This window comes from Struthio camelus, chromosome 6, assembly GCF_040807025.1.
Source record: "Struthio camelus isolate bStrCam1 chromosome 6, bStrCam1.hap1, whole genome shotgun sequence".
NCBI lineage: Eukaryota > Metazoa > Chordata > Aves > Struthioniformes > Struthionidae > Struthio > Struthio camelus.
The window spans coordinates 18,677,064-18,699,728 of record NC_090947.1 but is presented as its reverse complement, the minus strand read 5'-3'; the positions used below and the strand labels follow the sequence as shown (position 1 = coordinate 18,699,728).

The 22,665-nt window shown below is 39.2% G+C and overlaps 1 protein-coding gene across 1 annotated transcript in view; it reads left to right on the top strand.

Annotated features, from left to right (window-relative positions):
* The first annotated feature begins 17,995 nt into the window (after positions 1-17,995).
* The window catches only part of ITGA4 (integrin subunit alpha 4), a 41,298-nt gene continuing 36,628 nt past the window's right edge, over positions 17,996-22,665 (top strand). The window contains exons 1-2 of the mRNA XM_068948381.1: positions 17,996-18,210; positions 18,577-18,698. Coding sequence (XP_068804482.1) covers positions 17,996-18,210; positions 18,577-18,698 — 337 coding nt within the window. The remainder of the gene's footprint in view (positions 18,211-18,576; positions 18,699-22,665) is intronic.

Below are 22,665 nucleotides of genomic sequence, written 5' to 3'. Positions count from 1 at the left end.
TTTTTCTCTTTGGCCAACTACTGTTCAGTGCTAGAGTCATAGTTACAGCAGATGTAATCTGGACTTTTTTCATATAAGGTAGAAGTATGCAGATAACCCCAGCTAGATTTAATAATGCATATACCTCAAATTATTGCTTAAATAATGCCTTGTCTTCAGAGAAGAAATGGACTAGTACAGCCACCTGGGAATATCTCTAAGATAAATAAGCTGCTTTCTTTTATCCTAGTTCAAAAATAAATGGCTTACATAGTCTTAAATTTATTCTGTATACTCATACATTTGGATAACTACATGCATTTTTGGGGGCTGCTAGCACCAATCACTTTACCTCAGAATACTTCCGCCTAGGTAGAAGGTTCTGTTTCTTATTCAGGAGTACGTGAAATGTACAGATCTTTGCATTAGAGAACGCTTCCTGTCTTTTCAGACTATAACACTTCTCTCTATGCCTTTGTTCATCCTAATTTCTATTGATAACACCCATAATCATGTCTAATACCAACCTTGATAACAAGTTGGCACCCTCTGAACATAACAGAAGAAACATTATATACCAGAGACCCAGAACATCTCCCCCTACCCCATTCTCCCACCAATTTGGTGTTGTCCTTCAGAAATCAGCCTGCTTTACCATTTTCCTACAATAGTCTCCTTGTTCCTCACTGACTTCATTTAAAACTATTAATTTCTCTGTTTGGTATTACCTAAAGGACTTTAAACTTTCTTTCCCCCATAGTCAGCAAGTATTAAATTTGGAACTGATTAAGAATTTTTCTCAGTATCTTTATTTTCTTATGCAAGACCAGTAAATAGAGTATTGATTACATTTTCTTTTCTTTCCCTGAGATAAGACAATGATCCTTCAGAACGCTTGGCAGAACTTCCAAAAATACATGTTTTCATACTATAAAAAGTTTTGCTAGCAAGTAAATCATACTAAAGACATAGCAAAGAGAGTATATGAAATTAAAAACAGAATTTTCAAAAGTACTCAAGGCATATAAGGTTGTATCTCTAAAAAGATCACAGAAGTACAAATGTGGTTCAAAATGAGTTAGAAAATTTCACCCTAATTAACTACAAAGGATTTGTTCTGATGAGTTGGAAGATTACAGAAGACAGTAGAATTATTCTAGTCATACAAAATAATACAAATATTAATAATAAACCACGACTGTGCTGCTGAAATTCCCTAACCCTTTCAAAGAGCTTCCTTTGACTGCCACAACCCAATCATGCCTTTAAAATGGAGTCTCTCATAAAGCTCTTCCCCATTTAGGCTTTGTTTACTTCAAGCTTCTGGTTATCAGAATTTCTACAGAAAGGACTTGCTGTGCAAAGCATTACCGTTGCATTGTGAAAGAGAATTCTGCTACTGTGTTAAACTGATACTGAAAGCAAATATAAGAGGGAAAAAGTAACAGGGGAAGAAGTGTATCTTGAATTTACCTACTCATATGGACTAGATCTTATAATGAAAATATTCTTGTGAATTCAATAAAAGAATTCAACTAAAATAAGGTATATTAATAGATTTGTTTTACACTTCTCAGTTCCTAGGCTCATTTGGGGTCTATGTTCCTGAGGATATCAAACTAAAATTAAAATTCAGTGAAATTATTTACTCCTTAACAAATCATTCAGATTTATTCCTGTTTCACATAACCAAAGCCTCTAGAACTCTCCGTTACCTTCAGGTTCCTCAGGAAATTTAACTTCATTGCCAAGGCGTATAGGAATGAAAATGCCAGCAATCTCATTTCTCCAAATCTCCCAGGCCTTGTGGAAAAGAGGAATGGTATTTTTTTTTCCCCGATCTTTTTAAGAAGTACTAAACTACACATACTACAGGGCAGCACGGTTTAGGTTCTCTTAGGTCGTAGTTTGAGGTAAGTCAGAAGATAGTGGGTAGAAAAAATAGCTAATAAGCAAGGAGATGCACTGGTAAAACTAAGCTGAAAAAGTATACTCCATCCCTTCCATACTTTCCCCTAGAAAATGTCAACAAAACTGAAAAGAAAAATTCTCTTAACTTCCTTTTAATTAAACATTTCTGAAGGAGATGGAAAACCAGGTTGTATTGCTTGAAAACGGCAATATTCCTGTTGCAGAAATATTGTTACGCTCCCTATGGGAGTTTGAGTGCTTCACAAATCCCCTGAATTGGATAGGCTGAAATGTGATTTGACTGCATCTTCCTTAGCAGAAGGAAGAATATCTGAATAGAAACAGTTCATTTCAACTGCTGAGAACACATTTGTCCTCTCATTTCCTCTGAGATGGCTTAAGCATTGGCAAATCCATTCTACAAAAGGGTGAATGAACAAGAAATTAGCCCCAGAACATAAAATCCTAACAGTGAACAAATTTTAGTTTTCCACAAGCCCCACAAAAAAATCACTCTTGCTCTTAAGCATTTTCAGTAAGACGAAAAGAAGCATGAATATCTGGGGATTATGTCTTGTAGATGGATCAGGTTGTGCTGAAGTTTACAAATCAAACTTAATTCCGTAAGTGCATAGCCTTGGATCTGTGCTTTTAAATATATTCTGCACAATAACAGAGGAGCAAATTATTGTAAGGAACCAAACAGAAGATACAAGTTCTTCTTTCCTTCTTCTGAGTCATCAAACTGTAGAAGCCTGAGCTAAGATAGTAAGCCCTTCCATATCTTTCATATGCATAAGAGTCAGTTATTGTTGTATTTGAAAAAAATATCGAAAATGCCTTTACCTTCCTGGTGTTGCTGTATTATGCTATGTAGTATAAGCCTCAGTGTAATTACAATGTATTTTATTTATCAGGGAAAATACATAAATCTGCAGTGAAATGAAAAATGTGCATCATGAAATACAATACAGGGGAAACCTACTTTGTCTTCTATTTTACTCTGTACTTTCAGATAAAGAATCTCCTGCTACAGATTGAAAGATGACAAAGCTGAGGACTGCTTTAATACAGATGAATGACTTTAAAAAAAAAAAAAAAAAACACTTACTAGGAAAAGTGGTGCTTTTGCTTTCAGAGGATTTCTCCCAAATCCGTTAGGCTTAAAATTCATATTAGGTGCACTAGGGTATAAAAATTAGTATTAAAAAATGTGTTCTGATAACTCTGTACTGATACACAACAATGTACAGCACACCTCCTCCACTGGAGGACAGGGGAAATACCATTTCTATGGGCCTGCAGCTGATAGTTTTTAGAGATGAAAGCTGTGCTTAGGGGAAGAAAACTTGACTGCATAGATATTGAAGCATGCTTAACCCTGGCAGGCCATTCAAGAATGGGATCCTCAGAATGGAGCAGATAAAGATGCCTACTGTCTGCTCTTTCTCTAAAGCAAGATGATAATAAAGGATTTACCAAAGTTCTGGCATGCTACTAACCTTCAAGTCAAGGACGGCTGAAGAAGAGCTGTGTTCTACTGAAAAAATGCAGGAACAGACTTGTGAAATATGGAGGATACTGCTGTTTCTTCCATACTTCTTCCCACTGTATAGCTGATCATTCTGTTTGCTTGAGCAAAATTAGCAGCTATTGGCTGAAAGTTGAGGTCAAGTACTCATAATAATTAAACAGCATCTTCAAAACAGTTCATGCTACAGTACCTCTCACAGATGCCAAGATTTTCATTCTAAATTCCCAAAATCTCAGAAAGATGCTGCTTAAAAAATGTCAGGTATTTTGGAGTACTGTCCAGTCTACCTTGCTTGTGAAAAGAGAAACTTTCGTGAAAAGAAAACTGGAGCCATCTGAAAATGATAAGAAAAGCAAATAGGAAAATTTTATACTTTTTTTTTTGATTGATGCTGTCACCAGAGAGTGTTTTAGGGCACACAAAGCTAGAGTTGCTCAGTTGTAAGGCAATGCACTCCTGACTTACTATCCACAAATCATTTGCAATACATTAAGAAATTCCTAAAAATGAGAATAAAAACCTTGCCATCTTCTCCCCAAGATGCTTTTTGATAGAGTCGGATGAACCATTCAAAATTAACGCTCTGTTTATTACATGTCATTTTCCCTGTTACAACTGAACCACAAACCAAAAATGATCTTGCAGAACTTGCTTGTTATTCATCACTGTTCAGTGACACTTGTCCAAACAAGTTAATGCCTCTGGATTATCTGAAATGTAAGGCTAATATTTGCACATAATTATATACGACAGATCATGTAATTCATACGTTATTTAGACACTAATTTAGACATTACGATTTCTGCTTCATAACATTGAGCATATCTGAAAATTATTTACCTGTAGAATCCCTCAGTGAGTAGACAGAGATCAAATTCCAGGACTTTTTTCTTCTGTAACAGAGGAAATCTGGCTAACTAGAGGCATCTTCCTTGGTAATATATGCAAACCTCCTATTTCAAAGCTCATTCTATTTTGAGTGAGATGCAGAACAAAATTTTCATTTCCTTTTCCTTGACATACAGATCTCAAGCAATAGGTGAGACATGAATGTGCTTGATGCTGTTCATGTACACCATCCACAGAGCTGGATCTCACTTTGATTGCTCATATGCGTATGGAGGAATTACTATCGCCTTCCTCAAGAGCCTGCTATTTCAGATACCAGTTTCATGCACTTGCCTTCATATTAACTTGAAGAGTCATACCTAATGATGTTGATATATTCTTAATTTTGCTCATTTCCCATTTCACTGCACATGTCTTGCCATAAAAGGCCCATATGCAGGGGGCATAGTAACCACTAGTATAGGATCTTCAAATGGCTGGAGCCCAGAGCCCGGCTGGAGCCCTGGGAATCACTACCAGTCAAAACTTCTGGAGAGAGAAAGTGGGAAACCTAGGCAACTGTTAGTCTTAAGATTCCCTCTGCAACAAAATAATTTCCCAAAACATTGTTGTACTAATGAATGGCTGAAGTCTTCTCAGTGCCTAATCATTTCTTCTTTTCAGCAGTCACCTTAGAGATGGGATTTAAGTTTGGCATATTGAAACTCAGCAGTCCTGCACAGATCTCAAAGAGTTACACGTGATTTGCACTTTGAGCTCCTTACAGTTATTGGATGTTACATTTATTTTAAAGTTAATGTAAGCGGTCTGTTTCATCAGGCATTTCATTCTGCATTCTCTGACTTTGATCTATTTATGCAAAACATTCAGTAAAGTCAATGGCACTTCCTGTGGAAGAACTGAAAGTATGAGCCCAACATGGCGTATCTATACTGCAGACATAGAGGAAATAGTTTTCTTTCTTCTTGATATGAAGAAAAAAGAAGCAACTTTAAGTTCCTTAACATAAAACAATGAGGGGCAAATCCTAGTACTCATTTAAGTGAATGTCATTTACCTATTTTATGCAGAAGGTTGATGAGCTATTCAAAATCTTTCCAACATGATTAAATTTACAAGTATCCTGACACTCATGATTTCAATATATTTCTTTAAGTATTCGCTATCTCTAAATAAAATTTCTTCTTTGCTAAATAAAAGATTCAGTGGCTGCATGCTGTGGGCATTTACTCTGATTTTTCAGTGTCATTTCCAATGCTATATGATTATTATATTTATATGGGATAGTGATTGTAGCAGGAGAGTTTATTGAAATACAATTATTTTAAGACTTCAGGGAGTTGTACATTGTTCCTGACTGCATCTGCTAAGATCCTGTAAAAACTGAGCCAGATGCTGCGTGGTATGCAAACACTCTAAATTATACAGATCATATGTGCAAAGACTACAAAAACACTCTCTGTAAAGTAACTGTGATTACAATCAACATGATAGGCAGCTAAGATTGAATTCTGTCCATTTAACTTGCATAATCCACACAAGTTTATAGGAAAACTTCAGCTGTCACTGAAACTGGCCATACCTGTGACACAATTGCTCTCAAATATTAAATGTCAGCAACTACTGCCAAGCAGAAGAAAGTGCAGAGGAAAATATTTTGGAAAGATAAAAATACTTATCTTCTGCACAATGAGTGCTTGGAAATAATTCACCACATCAGATTCTCAGCTAGTGTAAAAATCAGCCTAACTCAACGGACCTCTCTTCTCCTACCATCCCTCAGGCATATACTATTTAGCTTTGAAACATGGAATAAAAGTCTGCCTAACTGCATTTCTACATCTTAAAGTTTTTCATATATGATCTACATGACTTACTATGATGCATTTCTCTACAAGTCACAGCTCATTAGAAGCTTTGTTAGCCATTACAGCTGAAGACGGCAAACAGTTACTCCTTTGTACACACAGATCTATTGAAGTCAGACCCTGTGCTCACCAGTAGTTCAGAACTGATGAGACCCAGAGCTGCAATTTTGATCCAAATGCCAGGACTATGCACTACACTTCCTTTGTACTCATGATTCTGTCCTTCAGATATCATTACGGACGTAAACTGGCCTTTCCCCACTGTTAAGTAGCACCGTGCTTCTTGTATTCTCCCTTTTCAGTGGCTACACCTTTTCTTCAAATATGCAGTTTCCCGTGTACATAGGCACTGCTTTAAATCCTTTTAAGACCTCACTGAACTCGAGAGAAATAGCGTTCACGGCCTCATGCATGTATGCGTATACAGACTTCAAAGCATTCATTACAGTAACAGATCCCAGCTAATCAATGATTGTAAGTGACATGTTTTTGCTTCTAGATTGCATTAGTTTGATTACTCTAAAACTTTAATGCTAATATTTCTCTTTGCCGTATTTTTTCCATAAACGAATGATAAAATGAGGGAAAAGCCACATCCCTTGCAAATAATTACCAATTGCTTATACTTAATGGTTAGCAGGCATAAACTAAGATTAATAGGAAAAACAAAGAAAAGTTCATCCCAGAAAACATTTTCTAGAAGAAAAAACCTCCAATAAAATGAGCTTCAGAGAACACTAACATTTGCACTGATGTTTCCATCGGTCAGCTTGATCCTTTAAACATGGAGGCAGGCATTTGAAAAGGTGCATTTTCTTCCTTGTGGAAATCAGCCCTCTGTGCCCATTAACTTTTGGGATTGTTCTGTTCTTCTATTCATCTACCCTAAGTCTGAAGTCCAACAGCCACTTTAGTCTCCCAATGATTTCAGAAGCTCTGGATGATCCCTTTTGTGGAAAAATCTCACTGAGATTTCTCCAAAAAAATATTCAGCATTTTAGGATATACAAGCTCGAGCAATGAAGAACACTGGGCTTATGTATCCTTTCGTGGAGTAGAACTGTACTACCAGTTTCACACATCTGGCTTCCTTCTAGACTCTCTCACCAAAAGTTACACACAGGCCTGCCAGCACTACATAAAACCAAACCCATCTGATTCACAGTCTTCATAACTGCATTTCATGACATTTTCAAGACCTAAACTGTGAACAATGACCCAGCAGCCAACAAAATGTGACTGTTCTAAAAGTTTCTGACAAGGAGGTGCCACAGATTTAGGTGTGGGACTTTTGATTTCAAGAACGTAGCTATTATGGGCCTTGAAAACTAAAAGTAAATATAAGGGTGCATCTGGTCAAGAAGAAAGATGGAAAAGCAAGGCAGTGTTCTCTGCATAACAACCCCACCCGGGTTCAGAAGACTATAACTGTATTCATGAAGAGATATACCCAACTCATAAGCTTTCCAACATACAAAAAATCTGGTCAATTGTCAGGTTTGACTATGCAAGCTTTATTTACAGTTTCAGGTAAGCTATAACTTTGAAAATGATTAGCTCACAAAATGGCCAAAATGATCTGGAACAGATAAAATTACTGCAAGTAAATTCATCTTTCAGCTTCATTTTTTTAAACTGATGTCTGCCAATTTAACTTTGTATTTTCATACTTTTTATGTTTTTAAAAATCTTTACTCTACACTCTGAAAGTTTTGCTCTCAGCACATGGTTACTAATCATTGGGAATGGAGGGGGGCTATTCACTGACTGACTCCTTATAGTAATTGCTATACATTTATAGCAAAAACAAAGTGTGTCCAGAAAAAGATGCACAATATTAAACTTATTTCCACTCAAAGAGAAGAACAACACGTAACTTCTGTTTACAGAGCAGAAGGTGGATGATACCTATACAATCCAGTTAAGACATTATGACACAGTGTATTGTTTCAGAACAGAAAAATCTTGGGAAAAGTCATTTAAATAGATGATCTATTTTTTCGTCCAGTGTGCCAAGTATTTATGTAATCATATTTTAAGTTAATACGCCAGAATTTCGGTGTGGATTTTAATGAGATGCTCAATTTTATTAGACAGAAAACCTATAAAAAATTACACTGAGAAGTATATTAATCTGATTCTATCCAACAATTACGCTTCGGTCTTCACACAGTTCCAGACAAATACACAGATGGCGAAAATGGTGGCCCAACTGAAAACAGCAGAAAAACTCCACTAGCTATTAACTGAGCTAGAACTTCACACTGAGTCTAATCTTAAGTCATGAATAGTAGGGGCAATTCTCTCTGCATTATAAAGTAAAATGTTAAACAGTTTTTATGACTACTGAGTGTTACAGAGACCTCATCCATTGCTGATGATCAGTATTTGGTAACCCTGGATCTGAATGTGAGAAACGTACAATTTTGCTTTAACTACATAAAACACATATTGAATATCTTATTTTGACCCATCTATGACGACTCTTTAATTCTGTTTTACTTTTCTCTTAAACACCTTTTGTAATCTCAGTAAGCAGGAAAAAAAAAAAAACAGATAAGTAACAGCATCATTTTTCAAAACAGAAATTATGTCTTATTACTGCACAGGCATGTCTATAATGCATACTGCATGCTCATTCATGGCTAGCTTGTGTATGCAAAATAGTCTTGACTGTGAGAATAAAAAGAAAAGTGTGGTTCAGCTACGTCATAAGAAAAGATGGCTCAGTTATTTTTATTCCCTTCTTATGCAGTCGCTTAATACCCATATCACTTTTTATGTATAATTTTAAGTGCTATCGCATAAGGCTTGTATTGATGCTTAAATATAGGTATGTGGTTTTTTTTATTAGTACATCTTTTCACTTATTCTAAAATCGTGACAGACCATAAAAAGAAAACTGTTCTCTGCCCAAAATAAGAAAATCCTTTTGTTCTTAAAATTATGATGCATTTTCATACCCCTATTCATTTTCTAATAAATACATGCTGTGGTTCTGGTAAGATGGTAGACTCTTCACTCACACTACCTAAAATTGATACAAATTCACACATTTAGGACAAGACCCTTGGCCCTTTTTGGAACTCCTTTGCACCATATAAAAGCCCTCTGTCCAGTCCAGGGAAGATTCGCATAGGGACGCTTAAGTAGCGTTCTGGGGTGAAGGGTTATCTGAGGTGAGATCGTAAGATAACAGTGCTGAGCTTGTAACAGTTGTAAAACCCAGGACTTGGAAAATACCTCTGCCAAGAAGGTGAGAAAACCTCCTCCAATTTTGATAGGATGCCAAAGCAGAAATCATGGAAAGAGGTGGAGAAGGCAAGGAATATTTCAGAAAGAAAAAAGGTACTCTCAATCAGCAGCAAGTTCTGTGCTCCTGGATACATACAAGACCAACATGAAAGCTAGGAACTTCCATCCCTAGTAAGCTAACGAATGAATGAACCTCAAATTTTCAAAGCACTTTGGAATCCTGTTGAATTAATTTAGATTTGTCGAACCTCATCACCAGCCGATTAATACGCATATGACCGTAGTCAACCACTTTTAAAGACTGGGCAAAAATTTCAAGACAAAAAGGAGACAATCATTCTATGCATACCTTTATGAAACCAGAGTTAAATTTGTGTGAAATATGCTCAACATGAACATTATTTTCAATTAATGTTCTATGTTGTTTCAAAAGAGAGTGCAAGAAATTTAAACAAACTTTAAGTTTACTTAAAATATCCAGGCATAGGGAGATATTTGTGTAAACAAGAATTGGGACCTTTATTTACATATGGTACAAGAAATACCACCTCATTTTAAATTCTAGTAGAAGGAAGTAATATGCACTTTCTTTCTTACCTCTCAGCTCTCAATAACCGGCTTGACTGTTCTGCAGGTGCAGACCTTGATGAAGCCTCCTTTCACCGTGACTCTCACAGTTAGCTGCATGCAAAAAGTCCAGAAAAAGCCAAATCAAATGTTAGGAAAGAAAAAGTAAAAAAGAAACATCTTCAATGCTACTATATAAATCCACAGTTCACTTATATCTTGAATACTGCATACAGCTCTAGTTCCCTCATATCAAAAGTGGTACTGCAGAATTGCAAAAGGTTCAGAGAAGATCAGCAAACATTCATTAAAGGTATGGAATGGCTTCTGTAAAATGAACTACTAAATAGCATAGGCCTCTTCGGCCTAGGAGGGAGACCAGGGAGCAGAGCATGGAGAACATGGGTAGGAATTGGTTTTTCCTTGATTCTTCCAGTAAAAGAATTTGAGGACAACAAATAAAGCTAGTGGAAGATACTTTCAAAAGAAATATTAGAACATAGCTTTTCACACCAATCAGGAAAATCCCTGATCGGGAAAATAGTTGGAGACTAGAAGAACATTAGTGGCGGGGATCATATAAGTTTTTCCTGTCCTGGCTCCAATCAAGTATCTGCTCTGTTAACCCTTGGAGACAGAGTGCTGGGTTAGTTAGATCCTTGGTCTCAACAAGTACACCAGTTCTTAAGTTCTCAAATCACTATTTTATCCATTGAATATAACAATGTTGCCAAACATATCTAAAGCCGATCCTCTCAAAATCTGAACCCAGTTCTTGCTTCAATTATTTGTTAATTAAACTGTTTTTCTCCATTTAATACAAGGCAAGAAAAATGCTGAAATCATTAGTTTTCATGCATGCAAAGCTGATTTGAATGAACTAGACAACAAGTTTTATTGCACTTCTTTAGAACTTAAAATCTCTGAAATATTTTTTTATGAATTAAAAAGGAATACATTTCAGTTCATAAATTAGTCAGCATTCTCAGTATTTCCTGTGAAATTCTCTATGCAAAAGGAATTCAGTCTACGAGTCTCTATCTAGGAAATTCAATAAATATGAGCTGAAATTTAAGTTCACTGAAATTCAAGACTGTGCTGTAGCTGAACATATGCTTGCATAGTCTTCCAGGACATAAATGATTTTCTGAATCCTCTGTGTTGCTAGAGTTATTAGATATTCATGTTCACTGTTTATTCCGCTCCTATATAAACTCTGATGCATTTGGGATAAGATAATTGATATGTATGTCTTCACAGTCCTCTCCCATAAAGAGAAAGAGAATGTTTACGTGGAGGCAAACCACAAGTATGTGGGAGACAGACATATGGCCTTTCCTTGGCTTTTGGAAGTACTGTCTCATTGAAAGGGAAAAAAACATGCTAGGTGCTATTTCTTTCTTAGAGAATCACTGATGTTTTAGAACTGTAATATAATACAATATAATACTATATTTGTAAGAAGGCTCTTTTGTCAAAGCTTTTCTTTGTTTAAGTATCTTGCCTATTGTGTTGCTTTAATGCACAAGTAGTTTGGAAATTATATGTTTTAGCAACAAAGAGTGCTGGACAACAAAGAATTACGAACGTTCCAGGTCCACTTTGTGTTGGGAATATGAGACTGAAATAAGTACACATATAGCTCATAAACATATATTAGGTGTTGAGTCTGCAAAACATATATTGGGTGTTGAATATGCAGAATTTGCAGGTACGCAGAAGGTTACATACATTTTAAATAAATCAAGCTTTGATTACAATCCTTCAGAAAAGAATTCAGAATTCGGACATGTCAAAATCAAAGCCTAACACAGAAACATTCAAACACGTAGTCATCCAAAGCAGAACCAAGATAACTCAGAGAAATCGCTCTAAGTATAACAGCAGCTAACTGTTTAATTTCATTATGCTTTTCATAGCAACAATTTGTAAATGATTGATTATGGTACCTGCTATGTGGATCACTATATAGAAAAAGACAGGTAAATCGTGAGTCCACTGTAGCAGGAACTGGGACAAGCTTACCTGTTACTGGATGAAGTCTTAGCAGTATACTCTGTGTACTTTGTTCTCTGCCTAGTTCAAATATTCTCATGTTTTCCTTAAATGTGTATCTGCAACTTTACAAAAACATCTCTTGATGACTACATGAAGACGATGCTCAGATTTGTCTCGCTCCTGCAAGCCCTCTGTGTACTTAAGCCAATAGAAATTCTGAAAATTTTAAAAGTGAGGGTCTGAACTTTTATTAGACCTGATTAGTACAAAACTATAGATACAAAGCTAGCAGATGACCAATTATGAAGGTTATGCAAGTACTAAAGACATTTTATGTCAACATTTTAATAACTAGAGCTCTGAGAGCTTGCCAAAAAGTTTTATTTCCCAAAACTAGGGAAACACAGCCTAGGTTGCACAGCCTAGTAAATCCATGAAAATGGATTACATGGAACGGATGTTTTCTGTACTCATGCTAGGATCATCCATGGAAGGAGTGCTAGAACAATTTTAGCAGGTACACAAAGAGCCAGAAAGTCTTATTTTTCACTCTTCTCTGAAAAAGTCCAAAGTCTCACTGCACATGGCTATGCAAAAATCACTGAATTTTCACTGCCTTCTACCTTAATTCCTTCTTATCATAATACTGCCCTGGTCTTTGTTGTGGCTTGTCTTAGGCTTGTCACTGCAACTCTCTTGACATCACAGGGCTGGCTTCTGGTTGGAGATGTCTGCCTTCATCCTCAGGAATATTCAGAGTTTGTGAAGTAATCATTTTTGCACATATCTAAGATCCCATGATAGCATCAAAGAAATTATCCAATTTCTCATGAAGAGATGAGAAATATTTCTAATATACTCTTTCGGGAAGCAGAATCAGACATAACTATTGCTGTTCTTTATAAAGATGACCTGGAATCCATATTCAGGGGTTTCATCTCATTGTGATGTTGTCTGATGAAGCACAGTATCACAACCTGGAAGATTTAAGTTATGGTATCCTGAAGACAAGACTGAAATTGAAGTGGTATTTCCTCCAGGTGTTTCCTTTCAACAGTTGTCTTCCAACAACTGATTTTTTTTTTTTTTTTTTTTTTTAGAAAGAAGGGGGTCTTATGAGTTTGTTTCCTATCTGAAATGTAACTGCTGCCAGTGCTGCAAGAACACTCTCAGACTGGTGACAGGCACACAGCGAAAACCTTTATAATTTTTGGCTGTTTTCATAGTGCTCACATTTCCCACGGAGCCAAAGGCTTTCAGCTTTTATGGCATCTTTTGACCTACAAGACTCTTAGCTATTAACTGGCCAACTGTTACCAACCATCTGCCGTGCCTATTTCTTGTGACAAAACAAAAGAGAAAGAGAGACCAAAAAACTCCTTCATTCCCCTCAAAATCTTCAGTCATTTGAGTATCACTGAATGGACACCACTGGAAAATACCAACTGTCAAGGGAGTTCTGCGTAACAACATTGTTTCCTTGTATTGACATATGCACATACTCAAAGGCTGATACAAACAGAAACTATATGTGCCAGAGATGATAAATGTTGTATAAATTATTATCTGAGCACTGTAACAGGATTCGAAAAGAGAGAGCTGCTGCGTTAGCACAGTGCCGGTAAGGCTTATAAAACCAAGAAATTCATGCAGTGGTAGCTGCAGTAAGAACTGATACTTGTTGCAGGCAAAACTAGTATTTACTTTGGCTAAAGAACCAAAGCTTGTGCTTTTAGTGTTCTCTGATTTGTCCTGCCTAGTAGAAGTAACAGACCATTGTTTAGTTTAAAGTTGCTTTGCCACTAACAAATAAAGCTTGATAAAGTTTCTATGGATACTATTCTGTTCCCATTGCACCAAATCTCTTCATCAGACACACGTATGCTGCAGAAGAATAGAAATATGAAAAACAGTAAAATCATAATATCAAATGATGGTCAGGAATTTTTCTTCAGAGAGATTAATATGCTGAAATGGAAATTATTTGTAGGAAAGGATTGATTAAAGAAATCACTAATTTTCAAAGAAAACAGAACTAAATAATATTCTCTTTTCAAGTTCTCTGAACATAAATATTTACTTTTCATGTCAAAATAGCTGTTCGTGCCAAACATAAAACATTTGTTTTAAAAAGTGCAAAAAACATTGTAACTGTGCTGATCGAGACTTTAGCAATGGAAGATGTAGAGGGAGCAAATGAAAATACTCTTTGTGTGTATTTGAGATGGGAAAGTTGCAAAAGCTCAGCAATTCCTTTGGGATGGGAAAAGAGGTTTCTGCCCAGTCCTACTCAAAACTAATTATTTATGGTTGGGCCTGATCTCGCAGCTCGAAAATCTTACACAAAATTCTAAGAAAGAAAGAGGATATCCTATGCAGTTACCTCACACACACATACAATGATTAATTTCCAGTCTTCCTCTCCCATATCTTATCATTATAAATCAGAATGCAGTCACTAGTTATACCTCTTCTGAACTATAACGACCTATTATTTGCTTCTGCTGGTCAGGATGCCATAGCCTTTATCTGTATGACATCATTATAAATTTAAATATTGGGAAGTTATGTTGGAAAACCCATCCTTCACTTCACCAACATAAGCATACAATGGAATGAAAAACTTCCAAAAAACATCCCCTAAAAAGACATCATGTGAGTATAAAAATGTTACTTATTTTAAAGAAAATATTATTTATCAATTAACAAAAAAAGCTTCTTCCTCTTTAGCTGATTCGAACCAAAATCAGATCTCTGAAGAGAACAAAAGGATAACAATAAAAAAATACTCTTGTTAATATTAGCTTCTTCTTAGTGCCTTGGACACCTGTGCTTAATTATACTTGTCAGTGGACAATATATTCTACTCTTGCTGCAGAGGGAAGATGAGGTTTTCTTGCAGAGACTCTTCGGAGTAAATGTAAGGGTATATTTGCCTTCGCTAATTTCTCAGATGACAGCGTATGAGTAAAAGACTGCTATTATTGGGGGAAAAAAACTTACAGAACAACAAGAAACACTTCTGGTCAGATCAAACCCCCAAATTTTCCACATTTCAGTGGATCACAAAGGCTTAGAAAATTTCAGTTTGAAATAACAACATTTAGGTATTTAGACAGTCTCAAAATGAAACATTTCAACCTTTTCTAATTGGAACCGGAAATCACCTTGTGATCATTTTGATTTTGAATTGAGATTAGATCTGGAGACACTTTTCCGTAAACAGACACAGACTTTCATTATACCAAGGAGAACAAGGACAGGCACAGCTGGAAGCAAGTACGTTCATAAAGATTTTTAGGAATGCGTGCTTTCCCTTATATTTGCAACAGGGTGAAAACATTAATGTGATCAGCTACCCAAGTTACACAGGAACTTGATTTAATACACATGCCATCCAAATCAGGGAATCGAAAACGGAGTAGTATAGGTTATATAGAAAAAGAGCAAATGCAAGACTTTCACAACAATATGTTCTTCCTACAGTGACTTCCTTTCCCCCTAAAAGGCTCCCCCAGAACCATTGCTTTCCCCAAATTAAACAGCCTAGGGGAAGGCAAGGTTTGTTTCCTCAGTGACCTCCTTTCCTACTCCCTCCAAACTCAATGACATCTAACAAATGAAAAACTCAGCAGTTGTCATAATCTTGATACTCCTCTCCCGTCTTAGACCCAAAGTCAGAAAAAGCACTTGTGTCCTCTCAGAACAAAGGAAATGAGAGTATATTCATCTGGAAGGATGAAAGCCTCTCCACATTTTCTGATGAGATATAGATGCACATTAATAGAAATCTCCTACTAGAGATCCCTGGCTGATCAGGTGCTGATTGTGCCCCAGGGCCGGCTTCAGAAGGATTGCACGCCTCAGGTGAAGTCTCGTGCTGATTCCTAGGAGTCACACTTCAAAACTTCCATGGCAGCTACTCTGTGAAACAACAACTCTCAAGCTGACAAAAGGTTCTGCAAAAGCCATTATAGAGTCAAGAACGCACTCCATTTTATGGAATCTGTATTTTTCATTAGCCTATAGACGAATACAAAAAAATCAAACAGCTGCGCTTCAGGTATTTCTTAAATCAGAAGAACTTTAATATCTAAATACACTGTAAGGCTACTGGAAACGGAAGACATTGACTTACGCATAGAACACCACAGGCCGCAGTGTCTCTCTCCCCCCCAACTTGTCAGCGTGTCCATCTAGTCTTAAAGGTTGGGTCAAAAAGGCTGTTACAGCTATGCATTTGAAACTGGATTCAGATCAGTATCTCTTCAATCAAGCCACAAAACCTATCAACTATAGCAATTTTCAGCAGTAATAGTTTTGTCTCAGATGTATTAGCTACTGGCACATAAAATGCTCCACATACTAGTAGCAACTTAACAAAACTTCTGGCCATCTCCTATAATACAACTTTATTTTGAAGGGTATTTGCTTTTCATGGACAATATAAATGTAATTTCGTAGTTCAGCAATAACAATATAAAGTGGCCATTTCCTGGCAGCTAAAAGCATACTGGAGACTGAAGCAAAGCACAACATTCACACGAACCTAACTCCTACTTTTGTCTGATGCCGAAGCTGTTCAGCCAGTTAAATTATGGAAAATCCTCAACTTTTGAACTGATTTCTCTCTACATAACTTAATTTGCCATGAATGTGTCAACAGGAATTGCCTGTGTTATTACCAAAGAAATTACAATGTGACTTCATATTTCAATAGGGGAGACAATTATACCATCGCTATAAATAAATAAAGGTATTTAAGCTACAGAAACCACTCTATCAAAAACACTACATTTTTGATATTTGATGCAGCAGGGTATTAAGTCAGAAACAAAGCCTAAACACACAAAGAAAGAGGTAAGAGAAATGCAAAACAGCATCAAAATAATTGTAAAAATGGAATCATGGGACTTGTAGCCTTATCTGTAATTGATTATATTAATTGACACAAGGGCCCTGAACTATGTCAGTGAAACAGAACTCTTGGTAATAGTTTTAATGACTTCTGTTGAAAAGCCAAGCCAAAACACTGCATTCACAGTTTGATGAAGGAAGGAGAAGAATACTACTAATAGCTAATGCTGCGCTAAACAATACCTTCTGGAGGGAGGCAAGCAACTGAGACAGGCTGGTGATTAAACAGTTATCATTAAGGGGACTTCTCACAATGTCCTTAGTGTATGATTTCTTATATTCTGTTTTACCTGCTGTAATGTGTGCATGCTCCTTCATCATTCCCGCCATCCAACACAGTCCACAGCCCCATATCTGCCCCAGGCTTTATCCTGGCCAACACCTTCCTAAACCCAGGCATGAACTATCTTAATAAATAGTTCCTGTCCTTTGCTGTTAAAACCCAAGTTTTAGGACTCAAATACCACCTCACTACCAAAAGGAGAAGGCAAGAGAGATCCCCTCAATGCAACGGCAATGCAGAAAGACTTGCAACAGGGGGATGCTGGGAGCTTTTTAAATTTTTAAGGAGAATGTAAATCTGACCACACCATTTCCCTCAGAGAAGATGAGCCTCAGCTTTGGCTAGTGTTTCCATGCTGGCACTCAGGGGAGATACTTTTCAGGGAACAGGAAATTAAAGTAAATGGGCTCGGTTATTTCAGGGGCAGCTGGGATGGGAAAGTCAGCTACGACATTTTAGGGAAAGCCTGCTCTATTTCCCCCCCAACAACCACCACCACCACAACACTCACTCATCTTCTCAAGGCCTGCGCGGCCTCCTGGCCCGGGTCGGGGAGCTGGCCGGGCTCTGGCACAGGGGCGCCCGTGCCCCGCGGTCTTCGGGGCTGGCAGAGAGGGGGGGGGGAGGAGGGGACGACCCCGCGCTCCCCGGGACACGAGGGACCCTCCTCTCCTCGAGCAGGGCGGACGAGGGGAAGCCCCGCCCCGGCTCTGCCCTGCCCTGCCCCACCGCCAGCGGACGCGTCCCGGGCCAGGAGCTGGGCGCTGCCCTCTCGCCGAGCGCGAGCAGGAGGCAGCGGCGGGCGCCCGTCTCCCGGCCGGCCGGCCGGCAGCCATGCGGAGCGGCGGCGGGGGCGCGGCGCGGGGGGCTGCCCGCTGGGCCGCCCCGCCGCCGCCGCCGCTGCTGCTGCTGCTGCTGCTGCTCTGGCACGGCCTGCCCGCGGCGCGGCCCTACAACCTGGACACCCAGCACCCGCTGCTCTTCCAGGGCGGCAACGGGACCCTCTTCGGGTACTCGGTCCTCCTGCACCGCCACGGCGAGGACAGCTGGTGAGTCCTGCGCCCCCCCCCCACCACCACCACCGGGGGGCAGAGCCCAGCGGGGCAGCGAGGGGCGGCCGGCGCGGAGCCGGCTGAAGGCGCGGAGCCGGCTGAAGGCGCGGAGCCGGCGGCGGGCGCCCCCCGCTCGGCCGGGCTGGGGCGTTTGGCGCTGCTCTCGCTGCTGCTCCCTAGAGCCGGGCAGCCTCGTGGTGGGAAAGCGGGCAGCTCCGGCCGGCGGAGCGCTGGGGGCGTTTTTTCGTTGTGTCGCGTTCTCCCCCCCCCCCTCCCCCCGGGACGCGCCAGAAGTTTGCGCGGCCGCGGCGACCCGCGCGGGTCCGTCCCGCGCCTCCTCACGCCGCCGTTTCTGACCTCCAGGCTCGTCGCGGGCGCCCCCCGAGCGAGCTGGCCCGCCAACAGCTCCGTGGTCAACCCCGGTGCCATTTTCCGCTGCCGGATCGGGAGGAACCCCCGCGGGCGCTGCGAGCAGCTCCAGCTGGGTGAGTGGCGGCGCGAGCGCGGGCAGGGCCGCGCGCGCGGAGCGGAGCGGAGGGCAGCGGGCGCGGCGGGCTCACCCCTCCCCCCGCGGCCGTTTCTAACGGCCGTTTCTAACGGCCGAGCGGCCCAGCCCGGCCTGGTCCCGCCGCGCGCGCCTGCGGTTTGAATTCACCGCCTCGCGATGTTCCCCTGGTGTCATTTTGAGATTAAAGCAGTGTTTGCCTTTCACTAAGGGCAAGGTCAGTGCTGTTATCAAGTAATGGAGAAGGTGGCATCTCTTTCTACAGAGAGAAACGCAACAGAACTTGATGAGGGGAAACGCGCCTAATGTAACAGCTCCCATTCCCGTCCTGTTTTCTTTGGCATGTTTCAGCACCCGATTCAAAGCCCTCCTGAGATTTTCAGTTCTCCCTCTCTGTCTCATACTTTTCTTCAGAAAGCTACTTAGGCTTTCTAAGCAGAGCGCAAATGTAGCTAACTTAGGGAGGGAAGGTGGAAATCATCGCTTCTCTGCAAAGCATTCCTTTGTAGAAGCCACCCTAAAGCAACGGTGAAGCACAGCCACCTTGCAGATGGGTTCTTACCACCTGTAAATGTATTGATAAACTGAGTTTCAGGGGACCAAAGCTATTCATGACTGAGTCAAATTTGCTGGCTCCTGTATTTAACCTAATCTCTTCTCTCCACCTCCCCTGTCCTCATGCTTGTGAAGTACAGGCATCTTCCAAGTGTTTGATACTTGCTCAAAATGAGCATACTCTGCAACTGGTTGCCGTGAATGCATTGCTTTGGGCTCTGTTCTCATCCTCCTTGAATACAGTGCCGTTCAAACTCTATCCCTGTGCTACGCATAAAAAGTTTCCTGAACTTTCTCTTTTGCTCTAACTGAAACAGTCACTAGAGCCGGTAGAACTATGAACTTGCCACCCAGTAAAGATAAGAAGCACGGGAAAAGGTTTTCAAAATAGTTGAAACCAACAAAAATGATAAAGCACCATGGGCTGACTTACTTTCAGGCCAGAATACAAGACTTTACTGCAAAAATGTTAGGTCAAAACAATAATTTCTTTATGTAGCATTTAGAATTGATAAGTTCCATACAGTTTTTCCTGCAGCTAGAAATAAGATTTATTTTCATACTTAAGCTACAAAGAGCTAAGATACTTCGGTGGTGCTTTAGTTACATAGGTAAGAGATAAGCAGTTGCTTGTAGAAAGAACTGTAATTAAACATATTCCAGCCCAAGTGGTTCTCTTCTTGAGTAATTTCATTCCAATATTAGATCTATTGCGAAATGATGAAGAACTTTCTTCTTCAACCACTTGTCTATAACAGGAGGTTTGGAAAAGTGAAAGAAGTCAACTAAATGAGTGAAATAGCATGTGCTAAAAGGCATTAAATCCCTGGCTCTGGATTGGGGTAAAAATAGTATTGATTACGTGGGAGAAGAAAAAGAGGGAAAAGGTGCTAAAGTTTCAGGTTCTTTGAATACTACTGTAGCGCTGCAGTATTTCTTGAGTTATTAATTTAGCCAGTGGAGAAACCAAAGCTCTGACAAAGTAACTTGATGGCTTTTTCTCGGTTGTTTAGGGGATTCTAAATGAAATGGTGCAGTTGAAAATGTTTATGTGGTACCAAAGGCTTGGTTCAGTGAGTCTTCCGTCTCCGGATTTAGAGACTGCAGGTACACAGTGATGTTTACTATCTTGTTCAACCCTCTTAAAAACAGTTATACCGCAAGGAGAAACAGAAATGTTTGTTCCCTTACTGATAGGCGACTTCTTTATAACACCAAGGTAGTTCTGTGATATACCTGAAGTTAAGTAGATACTTAAAATAAATGTTCTATTATAAAGTGAGAAGTGAGGTCAATAAAAAAGCCAAACCACGTTGCAGTGCATGGGATGTAAATCAAGGAGAGGACGGTGTCAGGGTTTGGTTAAGCCTCTGTCATCATGCTGAGTAGTCACAGAATTACACAAGGGGACTTTGAATTGCAAAGTTAAACTTAATCTCTTATCTAACTCATTCAGACTGTCAGCAGCTTTTGGACATAATGGTTTTATCAACACTATGTCTTTCAATCAGTGATCTCCTTGTTCTTCTGCTTGGATTTTTGACAATGACAAGTTTGGGTTCTGATCTCTTAGAAGAGAGTAATTTCCTTTGAAAAATGGGCAGGGATATATTATGTTGCTGGGACGGGAATTCAGAAATAGCCATGTTTATCTTCCTCTTAAATACCTGAATTCACATCTTTTTTCCATGTAATAAGTTTCTAGTAATGAGTTACAGAAATGTAAAGGTGATAACAAGCAGCAGAAGTTGTTTTTTCCTAGTGTCAGACCTCTGTAATAAACAGGTGTGAAGTACTTAGAGGCATAGAAATATTAAATTATCTTGCTGCCATTTCTCACTAGGGAAAGATTTGCTAGAAACAGTCCTATGTTGCAGTCATCCCAGCATCTGGAAATAACTAATCTAGGCATAATTTAGAGAATTTTAATGTTGTTCAAGGTGTTGGGGATGTGGGCTCGTTTAAGAACCAGGAGAAGTTGTGAGAGACGCTAGCAAATTCTTGTCTTCCCAGCCCCTCACTTGCACCGTAAATCTCTCTCTGATTGCTGAACAGAGGTAGAAAGTGTTGAAAGTCTCTTTTCTAGTTCTAATGCTCCTGTTTTGTCAATGATGTCAAGTATTCTAGACTTGATTTATTTGTAGTTGAACTCTTTAAATGATGACTTATGTTAGATACAGAGGCTTTTAATCAGATAGTTGCACAAATTCAGAACACAATACTTCAGGCTTAATTATTTAGAGGACTGAGTGCGAGTCTTTTGAGGCATTGACTGACTGTAGTCTATTAATGTTAAAGGATTTTAGCACGTTTTTGAATGTCAAGAACTTGCACATGTCAGCCTGGGACAATTATAAGTTATTACAGAGGGACTTGAAGCACAATGTTCTTCAGATGTTTTGACCTACTACATTTTGGACTTGCAAATTGTTATACAAATTTTTCAACAAAATTATTCTCTGATTGAAAACTCAGAGTGATTCCCTTGCTAATAACATAGAATACAATTTGTAAAATTGGCCACCCAGGGCTAAAAAAAAAAAAGTTTCAGCTACAAATTTATATAGTAAATTCTAGTGCATGTTCTTTAAAATAAGGTTAAAAAGTGTTGCCCCATAGTATCGCTCTTCCTTTTAAGTCCTTGGTGAACTTAAACTGTGAACAAATTGCCCTCTAGCTCCCCCAGCTGAATCGTTACTATGGAAAAGTGAACAGTTTCCCCAAAAGACCAACTTATATTTGTTTAGCTTTGATTAAGGTACACTTTTTGCCTTTGGAAGTTTGGCTTTTTAATCACACTTGCCTTGATCATATCCTGCCAGTGATTTATTTTGAAATAACTTTACTATTCCAAGGGAAGACAGGATCTTCTCGACCTAGATCTGTTAGAGAGTTATGGAAACAGCTCTCATCTAGATAAAATATGTTTTGGGTGAAGATGGTTGTGGAAAAGACCTATCAAATCCCCAAAGAGAGAAAAGACAGAGCCTGGGGTGAATGAAGGAGTCTTGGGAAACCCTGACGTTCAGGAGCAGGATATCAAGAGGGTTGTCATCTGTGCAGTAGACTTCAAAGTTTTAGTCAGCTAGCAATAGGACAAGAGGAGTTCTGGGAGGATAAAAAGGATCAGAAAGAGGCTTTGAGTATAGTGAGCACTGGAGCAAGTTATATAAAATTGGCTTCTCAGATGACACGGCAAACATCCGTACAGAGTCCTTGAGGCCAAAGCTAGACGTGGCTTTTTAAGTTGTGAGCTTATTTATATGCAGCTGTGTTGTTTCTGTGGATGTGTACAGCAGGGATAATAGCAGAAGTGTTTCTTCCAGCTGTGTAACGAAGACAGGCTGGGCAATTGCTTATCTCTGGGTGACTTTATGGCAACGCATGCTCCT